We start from the raw sequence: 12,765 nt of genomic DNA, 5'->3' as shown, positions 1-12,765 counted from the left end.
GGAGGTGGGGACTGCCTGGGCCCCAAGTTAGCTGAGATCTGCTGTGGGACAGAGTCCAGTTGCTTTAGGTTTGTGTGTTTGTGGCCACTATCCCCAGTCCCTCAGCCTACTGGGCCGTGCATTCCTTGATGTGCAGAGAATGGAGATCTTGTAGTCTCGTTTCTGAAATCCCCTGCTCCTCCTTGGAGCAGATTTACTACTGCAGTCGGACACACTCCCAGCTGGCTCAGTTTGTGCACGAGGTACAGAGGAGCCCCTTTGGCAAGGACACCCGGCTTGTCTCCCTCGGCTCTCGGCAGGTACATGGAGGCATTGCGTCTTGGCCTGGGTGCCGTCCTGCTCCCTTTCCTGGGCCTTCATCTTCCTCTTCCAGGCATGGAAGGATGGTGGGCCCAGGCCCAGGGCATGCCGTGCGGTGGGAGGATCGGCCTCTTCTGGTTCCTGGCAGGGTGCTGGGCAGGCCCCAGAGGGTTGCTGTACATCATGTCGTGACTGCTGTGGCTCTCTCTTTGCCCTCTGTCTTCTAGAACCTTTGTATAAATGATGATGTGAAAACCCTGGGTTCTGCGCAGCTCATCAGTGACCGCTGCGTGGAGATGCAGAGAAGCAAACACGGTAGCCCCCAGCACTAGAGCCGTGCACGGACCCTGGGGTGGTCGTGTAGCCTGGGGCAGTACTGAGAAGTGGTGGGGAGTGGGCTGGAAGTGGACCCGGGATGCAGGAGATAGTGTCTTAAGTGGCAGTGACAGTGGAATGGGCAGCTGGGTCCTTCCTTAAGGTCGTCTCCTTGGGAAAGGCATTTTGCTTTTTGGGTCAGTGTCTAGTCCAGAACCCTGGCTCTGAGATGATTTTATTGGCTTTTTCTAGAGAACACAAAGTTAAATGCCCAAATAGTAGTGGGAAGGGTCATGGAATTGGGTCTTGACATTTTAGACCCAGTGCTGGCCCCGTGGACAGGTGTCATTCCTTGTGCCTCTGCCCCCTCAGAGAGGAACAGAGCTGAGGAAGAGAAGCCCAAGAGGAGAAGGCAGGAGCACCGGGCCGCATGCCCCTTCTATAGCTACGAGCAGCTGCAGCTCCTCCGAGACCAGGTCCTGGTGGGTGTGAAGGACATTGAGCAGTTGGTGGCACTGGGGAAGGAGGCTCGGGCCTGTCCCTATTACGGGAGCCGGTTTGCCATTCCAGCAGCCCAGGTAAAGACCTTGGAGGGTTGGACAGTAACTCTTGGATCCAACTGTGGCCTCTGCCACAAGGGATTTCCTCATTCCTCTTAATTCGGGAGGATGTCCCTGGCTGTAGGTGGACTGACCACACAGCACCCAGGTGACCTGTCACCCCCTCTGTGCCAGTGCGTGGGAGTCGGGGTGTCCTGTGGCTGTGGGTTGCAGGAACAGATGGCCTTACTGGGGACAGCAGATAAGAACTGGGAAGGGTGTGCAGTCCTAAAGAAACCAGAGTCCAGGGGCACAGAGCAGCAGGAAGCTGAGAAGATGCAGTCAGGGCGCTGCAGAACAGAAATGTGTTTCCAAACGGCCTTTCAGACCAACCGTGCTGACATAGGCACCTGCCTGTCAGTGTGGGAGAAGGCTGTCTTCTTTCGACTTGCCATGTTGAGGCTCATCTTTACACTGCCCATTTGGATGGGCATTTGGATCTGCCCATTTGACAGATCCAAAATATTGTTATTTGGTATGGTTTACTGTCTTCTTGCCACTGTTTAATTCGAGTGACTTTTGGAAATAGAGTTTCATTTGTGGAGAATTCCATACAAGTAGGAAAAGATTAGGTAGCTTTTCAGAGATACAGGGAACAATGTTAGTAATGATTTTACAGCAGTTAAATGCTTGTTAGTATACTACTCTGAACTGTGTTGCATGGGTGCTCAGAGGGAAATTCTAGAACCTTCCCAGCCCCCACCATTGTTGCATGCTTTCCTGGGGTCTGTCTGCTATGTCACAAGATCAGTGCCATAGATACGTGTGTGCAAATATAAGGTGCCCTGAGATTTCCATGATCTTGACTTTTTGAGACACCTGTCACCTCATTTTTGCTTTATAGTATCCCACAGAAAAAGCAAAGGCAGGTATTATCCATATGTACACATGAGGACACAGGCCCAGAAAGGCTAAGTGATTTACCTGTTTTCTCACAGCAGGTGGGTAATGGTGCCAGATTAAAGCTGGGCCTTAAGTTACCAGTTTTCTGGAGTTTCACTTTATCAATATTCTTTTAACTGGGAAATCGGTCTCACGAGTAGCACCGAAAAATTTACAGAGTTCTTATTTTTGTTGCCCCGACCTCTGGCCCTTGGCCCTCATTTGAGATAGAGTTTATTAAGTCCATTTTGCCCATGAAGAAACTAAGGCTCAGAAAGTTTAAGTGGCTTTCCCAAGTCACGCAGCTAAGAAGTCACAGCCCTGGGACCAGAGCGTAGGGCTACCTTCTAGTACACCAGGCGTGTTCACTGTGTTTTGAGGAACCTCGGGTACTTCAGAGGTATGGATAAGGCTGGGCAGGGGTTCCACACTCCTCTCTGCTCCCCCTCTCCCCACCCCCACTCTTGGTTCAGTCAGAATCAGATTGGCTAAAACCATTTGCACCAGGCACTTAGAGTAGGCAGGGAACATTTGCCAAAGCAAGGACTACCCCCCCCACCCCCAACCTCCCCCCAACACTGCTCAGGCGGCCGCCCCTCCCCCCAGCTCGTGGTGCTGCCCTACCAGATGCTGCTGCACGCGGCCACCCGCCAGGCTGCGGGCATCCGGCTGCAGGGCCAGGTGGTGCTCATCGACGAGGCGCACAACCTGATCGACACCATCACGGGCATCCACAGTGCAGAGGTCAGCGGTTCCCAGGTGGGTCGGCCTCTCCCGTCTTGGGCCAGTGCCTTGCCATGGGGCAGAGGGATGTGGAGGGACGTGGATCATTTCTCTAAGCCCTGGAATTGGTCTGGAGGTGGCTTGGGAGAGGGTGCCTTGAGTCGGGGCAGTGGCCTCGTCGGGGGCTAACTGGATTTCCAGCAGATAGTAGAACTATGGGGACCCAGCTAAGGGGAAGTGGCTCGTGTCCTTGCTCTTCACTGTCCTAGGTCAGTCATCCTGAGTCCCTCCAGCCCAGATGCTAATATCCGGTTCTCTGTAAGCCAGGATGATAGGGCGAAGGAAGCAGGGGTCCTCACGTAGTTCGGCATTATTAGCCTTGCTTTGAGGGATGCTCAGGGTTTCTGAGGGCCACTGTTGATTACCTCTTCTGTGCCGTGGCCCGTGTGCAGTATCATGAATTTTCACACTGCCTCCATGTGGGCTGGTGTTCCTAGTTAACACTGAGAACTCCGAGATTCAGGGGGCTTTAAGCAGTGTGCCGAAAGTCACACAGCTCAGGAGTTTGGAGCTGGGACTTGACCACTGGTTTCTGACCCTGAAGCCCACATGGTATTCCCACTCCCCCCTTTTTTTTAATTTTATTAGCACGTGTGCATGAGTGGGGGTGGGGATGGGGTGGGAGGGGCAGAGGGAGTGGGAGAAGCAGGCTCCCTGCTGAGCGGGGAGCCTGATGCCAGACTCAATCCCAGGACCCTGAGATTGTGACCTGAGTGAGGTTAAACACTTAACTGACTGAGCCACCCACATGCCTCCCACCACTTCTACTGACCAATGCCAGGGTTGACCTTAGGCCAGAGTGTAATGGCTACCTCGAACCACTTCTCTGCTTAGTGGAAAATACATCTTTGCCCAACATAGTAAAAACTAACAGGGAGATTCATTACCTGAAAGAGTTAGTTAGCCTCTTGCTTTTTTTACTGACCTAAAGTGGATACTGCAGCAGAACCTCCCTTCCTTCACCTCTCAGCTCCCAGCAGCCTCAAGGCCTTTGGTCTCTACCCAGGCCCACTTCCTTTACCGCTTCCCATGTGACGTGGCTGGCATTTTCTAGGTATAATCTAAGGTAGAGCCTGGCCTGCCCTCACGTCCATTCTCTGTTCTCTCCAGTTCTGCCAGGCCCATTCCCAGTTGCTCCAGTATATGGAACGATATGGGTAAGACACTGCCTCCTGAGGGGGAAGGGAAAATCCTGCTCAGTCTCAGAGAAAGCACTGGGGTCTCCACGTCTGGCCTGGGCCCAGCGCCAGGGAGACCAGCGCACTGTTCCCCTCCTGTTCACGATGGTGTGTATCCCACATAGGCCTAGAATGCTTGGGACGCCACAGGTGGCTACAAAGGCCTTGGGCCACGGCGAGCCTTCTTTTCTGGGGGTGTATTTGTTGCTTGTGGCCTGCTCTGGAAGACACTAGACAGAAAGGCCTCAGTTTGAGGCACTTGGAAGTTGCTTGTGGAGTACTAACACTTGATGTCCATTGGTGTCTCCTCAGGAAGCGTCTGAAGGCCAAGAACTTGATGTACATCAAACAGATCCTGTATCTGTTGGAGAAGTTTGTGACTGTGTTGGGTGGTAAGGAGCACCGTGCCCTCCCTAACCCCTGGCCTGCTATGCTTGTGTGGTCCATTCCCTGGATGCCAGTCAGGACACCTGGGTTTTCTGCATCCCCAAGAATTATCTTGGCCATTGATGGAGAAGATTCTTCTCTCTTACAGCTTAGTTGAATTGTCTAGCCTTAGATCCTTTTTTAGATTCCTAGTTTATTTCCCCCTGTTCAGAGTCTTTTTTATTTTGCCAGACTCTACTCCCCAGGTAGTAATAGCAGCGTAGTATAATGGGACCACGTGAAGTCACTTTGGAGCATACCTTTGAGGAAAGCACGGAACACAGGCGAGCTCACCCTTGTGGACAGCTGAGTAAACTAGAGCTCAGAGCAGGGGTGTGAACTGTCTCTGCTTTGTGAACCTAATGGCGGGACTCTTGTGGCTCCAGGTCCATGTGGCTCTCACGATTCTGTGTCACCTGCCCTTTCTTGTGTTGCATGGCTGTCCATCTGAAGGCTTGCGTACAAGCTGAGTTCCAGGAAGCCAGGGGACCATTTTGCTGGAGGGATTTTGCCCAGCGCTGGTGCTCTTCCCTTCCATCTCTACTTTGCCCCTGTGTAGCTCCTTGGGTCTGCATAAAGTAGGGTGGTCACTTGGTCCCAGCCTCCATGGAGGAGGTGTGAAAAGAATGAAATCCACAAGGCTTTGGGCTCCATGTGCAAACACGGGTCAGATTTTGAGGCTACCTAGAGCCTCCTGTCCTCTCAGCGGTTTTTTTGGGTGCTTATACATGGCAGAAAAATCTGTTCAATTACGAATGCTCTTATTTAAGGAGTACAGTGTTCAGTGTGACAAGCTGGGGGTTAGAGAGTCACCATCCTGACCAGCTTGAATTCTCTATTTTAGGGAACATTAAGCAAAATCCCAACACACAGAGCCTTTCACAGACAGGTAAGAGGACTGCCTTCAGAGGCCCAGAGCTGCTCTGAGCCGGTTCTGAGCTCACCTCTGGGACCTCGGTCTTCCCATCTTCCAAGGAAGGATTCTAAGGCCCTTTGTTTTACCCCTAAGGGACAGAGCTGAAGACCATCAATGATTTCCTCTTTGAGAGCCAGATCGACAACATCAACCTGTTCAAGGTAGAGATTTTCATCCTTTTGTGTCCAATTTGCTTATATTTATTACCATCTGTGAGCAGAACACTGTGTGAAGACGAAGGAATAAAAAGTAAATTCCTAATGTCCTCAAGCAGTCTAGAAGTCTGAGGATCTACAGCATAGGTGTTTGTAATCACTTATCCCTGAAAGCATTGCATCAGCAAGAAAAAAGTAATCTCTAATCCAGGGTTGAAGGGTCCGAGGGACTAGGGAGAAAAGGTGCCTTTCATTGTCCCAAATAAGCACAAACAGAAATTCCCAGGTCCTTTGCCTTGTTCCATCTTTCTTCCGGCACAGTCTCTGCCCTGGGCCTTTAGTCCGAGCAGGAGGTTAACTTGGGAGCATGATCCTGCTGTTGGGCTGAGGTGGCTGCGAACTGCCTCCCTTCTGCCCCCTCAGGCCTTGGACTTGCGTGCAGCCTCTGGTGGTAGCTCGCTCCGGGCCTGCTATGCAGGATCCCACCACCATTGCTCGACTCACGACTCAGGGATTCTAAGTTACTGACAATACAGAGCACTTACTGCGTTCACAGCAGCGCACCAGGTTTTGTGACTCCAGGGTAGGATGTACCATCACCGCTCAGAAGCAGAGGGACCCTAGGCTGGGAGAGGTCACCCCAGGAGGGATAGGCATAGGTCACACACAAGTGAGCAGATGGTACCTGGCGTGTTAGCCCCCCTGCCTGGACTCCAGACCCTTTGCTTTCCCTCCAGCCTTCCCATTTGTCTTCACACACCCCCAACTTACCCATTTTGGTCCCCGTCACTGCCATGACCCCATCAGACAGGCTGGCGATCTAGCCCTTTTTGACTCCTTTCTTCTCCTTTTGGGTCCTGCATCTAAATGGTCACCAGCTCCCAGAGCCAGAAATAGCTCTTGAACTTCTGGAGCCTTTCCATTCCCATGGCTGCCACATCAGGAGAGGCTCTTTTCCTCTTGCCTTCTCCCTCTCTCCCTACTTGCACTCCCTCTCCCTTCTGCTCTCTTTCCCACACTATGGTCTAGTGGAGCTTCGCTGAAAGATAGCACCCTTTTTAGAAATCTTCAAAGGCTTCAACTCGCTGTCTTCCTTTCCAGGCTACACATAGCGTACGCACCAGACACGCCTGAACAAACCCAAGCTTTACCTCCTTCGTGCCTTTGCTCCTGTAGGTTTTTAAAAACTTAATCTTTCAAGGTTCAGCTTAGGTGCTGTCACATTGAAGGAGATCAGGGGACCTTTCTAGAGGGTTGGAGTCGTGCACACATGTGTGAGGGGACTGCCTGCACGAGGCTTCCACCATGCTGTGTGGGGGCGTCAGGAAAGGCGTGACCTCAGAGGAAGGTGACCCGCTTGGCCAACAAGGAGGCTGTGGGCTCCTGGGGCAAGGGGAGGGCAAGCAGGGAGTCCTGCTTCCCTGGGGTTTGGGAAGCTGGTGGTTTCTTTTTTCCAGCGAATGGTGGCCAGATATCTGCAGTAGGCTTGCTTTCACAGGTGCGGCGCTACTGTGAGAGGAGCATGATCAGCAGAAAGGTGTGCCTTCCCCTTCCTGGCAGCGCCCCAGTGCCGCCCCCTGCCTTTCAGAGTCCCCTCTGCTCCCTTCCTGTAGCACAGCTCGCTGGGTGGGGGTGGGGGTGCTAGAGGCTTCATGGCAGGTGGGGGTAGGGGGCAAGTTGCAGGCTGTCTGGTGTGCGGCGGGACCTCCCTCCAGCCAGGGCTCCCACTGCTGCACCCTCATTCCTCCCTGTGTTCTCTTACTCCGTCCCAGCTCTTCGGCTTCACAGAAAGGTACGGCACAGTCCTCACACCCTCCAGGGAGCAGCCCAGACTGGCTGGGTTCCAGCACTTCCTGCAGACCCTGCAGCCCACAGTGGCTGAGAGTGAGTTAGGCGGGAGACCGGGCTGTACGTGGGGGACAGGAATGTCCATCCCTCATGTCTGGACTTCACTCTTGCGGAGAATGGCTTTAGGCTTGCCGCAGGGGGCCCTCCCACTGCCTCTGTGGTCACAGACCCTCTTCCTTCTGCTCTGTACAGCTCCTGTGGGCCCTGTGGAGGAGGGCGAGGCCAGGCTGCCACGGCCAGCTTCCCCGCTGATGCACATTGAATCCTTCCTAGCAGCCCTCACCACTGCCAACCAGGATGGCAGGGTCATCCTGAGCCGCCAAGGTAATTCCAAGGAGGAGCCGGCATGGGCCGCCAAGCCAGAGCATGGAGAGACTCGTGGCGCCTCCTGGACGAGGATCAGGAAGCAGGGTGCTGGTGACTGGTCTGCTGGCCTGTGGTGAGGGGGGTGTGAGGCACTAGGACAGTGGGGCACCTTGGGCCAGGCTGTGAGGGAGGCCATGTGGCCTGGTGGTTGTGGTTAGGTGGGTTGAGTCTTGATTCCCTCACCTCCAAGCTTTGTTTCATTGTCTTTCTGAAGATCAATGTACAAGGGTAGGTGATCAAGCTCTCTACCACAGGGTTGTCCTGGAGATTAAATGGGACTTCATCAAAGAGGAAAGTGGTATCCCTGTGGTTCCTGCGTAGACATGACCAAGCTCCCTTCTGCCTCAGACTCACGAAAGTCTTTGTTGGGCTTGCAGCCCGCCCCTCTGCCCCACAGAGCTGTCTGTCTTTTTTTCAGGAAGTCTTTGTCAGAGTAGCCTCAAATTCTTGCTCCTGAATCCAGCCGTACACTTTGCCCAGGTGGTGAAGGAATGCCGGGCCGTGGTCATCGCAGGGGGCACTATGCAGCCGGTAAGGGAACCAGAGCCCGCCTCTTGTGCCCCAGGTGCTGGGATGGGACAGCTGCAGTCAGGCCTCTTCCTGTTCAGTGGGCCCCCAAACCAGAAGGGGGTCAGCTTGAGCAGGCTGAGCAGCGCCCACCAGGTGGCATTGCTGTACTGTCTCAGGCCTGGGCCTTTAGCCTGGGGCCAGGGGTAGGCGAGGGTGTAAGGGCACTGCTGCCCATTTGGTGCTTCTGGAGCCACAGGCACATTTCTCCCAGAGACAGCTGTTCTGGAATCGCAGGCCCCCATCGAGATGGTGGTGCCTTAATGCCATGCCTTTCTTAGACCCACCAGGGATAACCACCTTCCCTCTCTTAAAAATTCTCACACACACACACACACACACACACACACACACACACACACACGAAAGTATTATGCTTTCATTGTAGAAAGCAGAGACCAGCAAAAGCAGGGAAAAAAAATAAGATTTTAATTCCACCACCAAAAGATTTGTTTTAGTGTATATCATTATAGTAGTCTTTGTGTGTAATTTTTACAAATATACATACGTTTTAAAAACAAAAATCTCCATCTCTACATGCTGTTGCTACGATTTGGATTTTTCAGCCGGCAACAGAATGTCATAAACATTGTTCCTTGTCAGTAGTGTGCATTTATCCCACCGCGCTCTGGCTCTACTCTGTTACGTGAGTATGTTATATTTTGTAGAACCACTCTTCTTTTGTTAGGTATTCGGGTGATTTCCAGGTTTTCTCTGTTTTAAGCAACATGGAGGCACATAGAACCACATCTCTGCACAGCGGTTCTGTCCCTAAGGTATGCGTGGCACGGGACTGAGCCAGTGGAAGGCTCCTCAGTGCCCGCACACTCTGGTCCCTCTCTTCTGCCACTGGAACCACTCCTGCCACTCTGTTAGTTTTCCATTTTTCTTTCTTGTGTATAGACTCAGATTTTTGTTCACAAATTAAAATCATCTCTAGTCCTTGCTGCTTTTGATGCTCAGGTGTTTCAGGCCCGGCCCCTCAGAGCCCCCACATGCTGCCCTTGGTCCTTGACGAGGCCCTTATTGGCCTTGGGATGCTTTCTTGCTTTTTGGCACGACAGAATGCAGAATGTCCCAGGCCACCTTATACCTTCTTTGCGCCAGATCTGGAATCCTTCATTTCTCCAAGTAACCTGGCTTCCTTATTTGGGGATTGGTCTGTGGAAACCAGCATCCAGGTGCCGGGGGTGTTGGTCGTGCTCCTGGATTGTAATTGCTTTTAGACCTTCTGTAGACAGACTGGGGAAGATGGCTTTAAAAAATCATGCGTATTTCTAAATGAAAATTCATGAATTTGTTTGACCTTCCACTGTATATCTTTTTTCTTGAGCTGAACATTTGGTTTCTTATTACGTTTGTTCTATCTTATTACTTGCACTCTCCCACAGGAGACCTCAAATACTTTCCTATACTACCGATATTCTAACAGTAAACTAGTGATTGAAATTTAATTTCTTTGCATTTATTTTTGCTCGGAGAGTGTATCCTACTAAGGATGTATGCTCACTAAGGATCTGAAGTCCCTGGAAGTCAGGCTCCTTGTGTGTTTCTGTTGTGACTGTGACAAACAGGTCCTTTTTATTGCCGTCTGTTTTCAGTTTTAGCGTTTGCTTTTTAATTTTTTTATTTTTGACTTAATGTATTTTTAAAATATGTAAACACCTATATGGTTCAGAAGTTGAAACTGCCTGGAAGGTGCCTTCAGAAAGTCCCACTTCCGTCCGTCTCCAGGCTGCTCTCTGTGCCCAGAGGCAGTCACTTTTGCGACAGTCTGTCCTCGCCTGCTTTCATTGCATTTCTCTGCAGAACTAAGCAAATACATATATTCACTTCTCTCCTCTCCCTGTTCTGTCAGTGGCTGCGGCGCCAGTGTTGTGGCGCTCACGCTGTTCGGTGACCATTGCAGGTGTGTGTCCTGCCTGCCAGCGGGCGCTCTACACTGCAAGGGTGTGGTGAGCGCATGCGCTGGGCCCTCCCGAAGGGGAAGGGTGGAAGGGCGGAAGGGCAGTTGTGTGCTCAGAGATCACGTGCAGGAGTATCCCTGCGCAGGTGTTGGCTTGCGGAGCTGTACCTTCGGGGGCACCCCTAGGTGGGGGGCACTGCCAGGCTAAAAAGTAAAAATACATCCAGCTTACGAAATACTGTCCAGTTCCCCTCCAGCTGGAGTTGTTCTGTCTCCCAGCAGCCTGTTTCTTCATGGAGGGGTCACGCCTTAGGATTCTTGCCAATTCAGTAGGTGAAAATCCTGGAGTGCTTTAGAATTACAAACGCATATGTCTGTCCCACCCGTCCATCCCCCCACAGGTCCTTCTCCGGTAGTTGAGGCTGGGACCTGGACGTGTGGATTTTGTCAGGTGCTCTCGGTTGCCTAGGCAGGGGTGAGAACACTGTACCCAGTTCACCAGATTTCCCGTGCTGTTCCCACAGGCTCACTGAGACTATCCAATCCTGGGTTATCGTTATTTATTTATTTATTTTTGCCAATTTATTATCTGCCTTACCTTTTACCTCTTTTTCCCTATTCTTATGTAATATTGTGCCAGGTCAGACTTTCGTCTTCCCCAAAGTGTGGCGCTCTCCCTCCCTCCCTGCCAGGGTCCCCTGCCTGCTCAGGCCTGTGGTCCCCGGCCCTCTCGGGGATCACAGAGCCCTGCTGTTGTGGTCTGCAGGTGTCTGACTTCCGGGAGCAGCTGCTGGCCTGTGCTGGGGTGGAAGCTGAGCGAGTGGTGGAGTTTTCCTGTGGTGAGAATCCCTGTCCAGGGTGGAATGGGCCACGTGTCACTCTCCGGCCCCTTGTCGTTGCGGTTTGACCCTGTGCTCTCATCAGGCCCCAGGGGCTGAGGAGCCTGTGAGATGGGAGCTCAGTCCCTTGCCAGCTCTCACGTGGGCTCACGTCTCTCTGCTCTCGCACGGTGGCCTTGTGGGGAGGTCTGAGTACCACCCACTTGTGCTGTGGGAGCAGGCACGTGGGCGGGTGTGGGAACTGCTCTTCCTGGCGTGGAGACAGGGATGGGGAGCGCGCTTTCCAGACTCTGCCTTACAGACTCGTCAGCCCCTCGTTTTCAGCCCCTCCCTGGGGTCTCTGCAGGTCATGTGATCCCTCCAGACAATATCTTGCCCCTGGTCATCTGCAGTGGCCCCTCCAGCCAGCAGCTGGAGTTCACATACCAGAAGAGAGAGCTGCCGCAGATGGTTAGTACCAGCCCGCTCACCTTACCACTGCCTTCGCCGGGGCAGGAGAGAGGTTTCTGGGGTGCTGGGCACCCTGGCCTGCGCTTTTCGTGTTCAGGTGTTAGGGAGATTAGTGCTGGGGTCTTCCACACGGAGGCAGCCCAGGCTGGATAGTGTCCCATCTGCATGCTCCTTGGGAGGCCTGAGCTCCCCCTCCCCTAACTGCTTCGACCATTAAATAATGTTTTCTGAGAACCTTGGGCCATTCCTTTAGGATGAACCTGAGGAGAATCTGCTTGTTTCCTTTGGTTCTCTTGCCATTTGGTTTTATCGCTCCCCGCGCCGGGCAGGAACATGGGGCTTGGGGCCTGTCTCGAGAGGCACACGTGGGGTTTTCAGTGTCCGATTTGTTGTAGTGGAACTTGTCCCCAGTGGCCCGTAGGCATTGGGAGTTGAGCCGGGAGGCCTCGGCGCATGCCAGCTGGTTTTAGCTCCAGTGCACTAGCATCGTGATGTGCGGGGGAGGGGGGCGGGGGAGGGGGTGCTTCCGGCCACAGGTCCTCCCCATGACTGCAGTCACACTTGGATCTCTGTATGTGGTTTTGAGTCTCAGAGTCAGGAAGCGGTTTGGATATGGCCTCAGGAATGACTCCAGGGAGGGCTGTCTGTCTGCCTTCCTTAGATGGATGAGACTGGTCGCATTCTCTGTAACCTGTGCACTGTGGTCCCTGGAGGGGTGGTCTGTTTCTTCCCCTCCTATGAGTACCAACGCCAGGTCTATGCCCACTGGGATCAGAGTGGGCTGCTGGCCCGCCTGGCTGTCAGGAAAAAGGTGAGTGACCTCTCAGCTAGAACTCCCACTTATTAGGACAGTGGCACCTAGAGTTCCTGCTAGGATATCTCATGCATGTCAGAGAACTGTCTGGACTTCTGCTAGCTCCTTACTCCCCCCACTTGGAACCCCTGATCACCTCTGGAGGATTTCCCTAGAACCCTTTGACTCTGGGGGCCCCTCCTGTTCCCAGTCTGGAAAACATAAAGGCCACGAGCAGACCTGGGGCCCATGCATTCTGAAACCCTTTCCTGGGAGACATTGTTTTCCTTCAGATATTTCAGGAACCCAAGAAAGCAAACCAGGTGGAACAGGTGCTGGCGGAGTATTCCAGGTGCATTAAGGTGAGAAGTGTAACTCCGAGGCCTTGGGTCCAGAAAACAGCTGGCAGCATTTTGGGTGGCCTCAAGCTTTGGCTCTACAA

The 12,765-nt window shown here is 52.9% G+C and overlaps 1 protein-coding gene across 6 annotated transcripts in view; it reads left to right on the top strand.

Moving 5' to 3' along the window:
• DDX11 (DEAD/H-box helicase 11) overlaps positions 1–12,765 on the top strand; it is a 36,453-nt gene that overhangs the window by 20,809 nt on the left and 2,879 nt on the right. For 5 of the 6 annotated variants that reach the window (XM_047740947.1, XM_047740950.1, XM_047740946.1 and 2 more), the window contains 16 exons: positions 192–299; positions 528–615; positions 988–1,193; positions 2,703–2,855; positions 3,990–4,036; positions 4,370–4,449; positions 5,328–5,372; positions 5,493–5,560; positions 7,053–7,091; positions 7,327–7,438; positions 7,595–7,726; positions 8,187–8,299; positions 11,008–11,080; positions 11,427–11,530; positions 12,192–12,341; positions 12,617–12,685. In XM_047740947.1, coding sequence (XP_047596903.1) covers positions 192–299; positions 528–615; positions 988–1,193; positions 2,703–2,855; positions 3,990–4,036; positions 4,370–4,449; positions 5,328–5,372; positions 5,493–5,560; positions 7,053–7,091; positions 7,327–7,438; positions 7,595–7,726; positions 8,187–8,299; positions 11,008–11,080; positions 11,427–11,530; positions 12,192–12,341; positions 12,617–12,685 — 1,587 coding nt within the window. The remainder of the gene's footprint in view (positions 1–191; positions 300–527; positions 616–987; positions 1,194–2,702; positions 2,856–3,989; positions 4,037–4,369; positions 4,450–5,327; positions 5,373–5,492; positions 5,561–7,052; positions 7,092–7,326; positions 7,439–7,594; positions 7,727–8,186; positions 8,300–11,007; positions 11,081–11,426; positions 11,531–12,191; positions 12,342–12,616; positions 12,686–12,765) is intronic. The other variant, XM_047740952.1, reaches the window with a different exon arrangement.

The sequence above is a fragment of the Lutra lutra genome, chromosome 8 (assembly GCF_902655055.1).
Source record: "Lutra lutra chromosome 8, mLutLut1.2, whole genome shotgun sequence".
Lineage (NCBI taxonomy): Eukaryota > Metazoa > Chordata > Mammalia > Carnivora > Mustelidae > Lutra > Lutra lutra.
The sequence above is the reverse complement of the archived record's forward strand: the minus strand, read 5'-3'. Positions and strand labels throughout refer to the sequence as shown.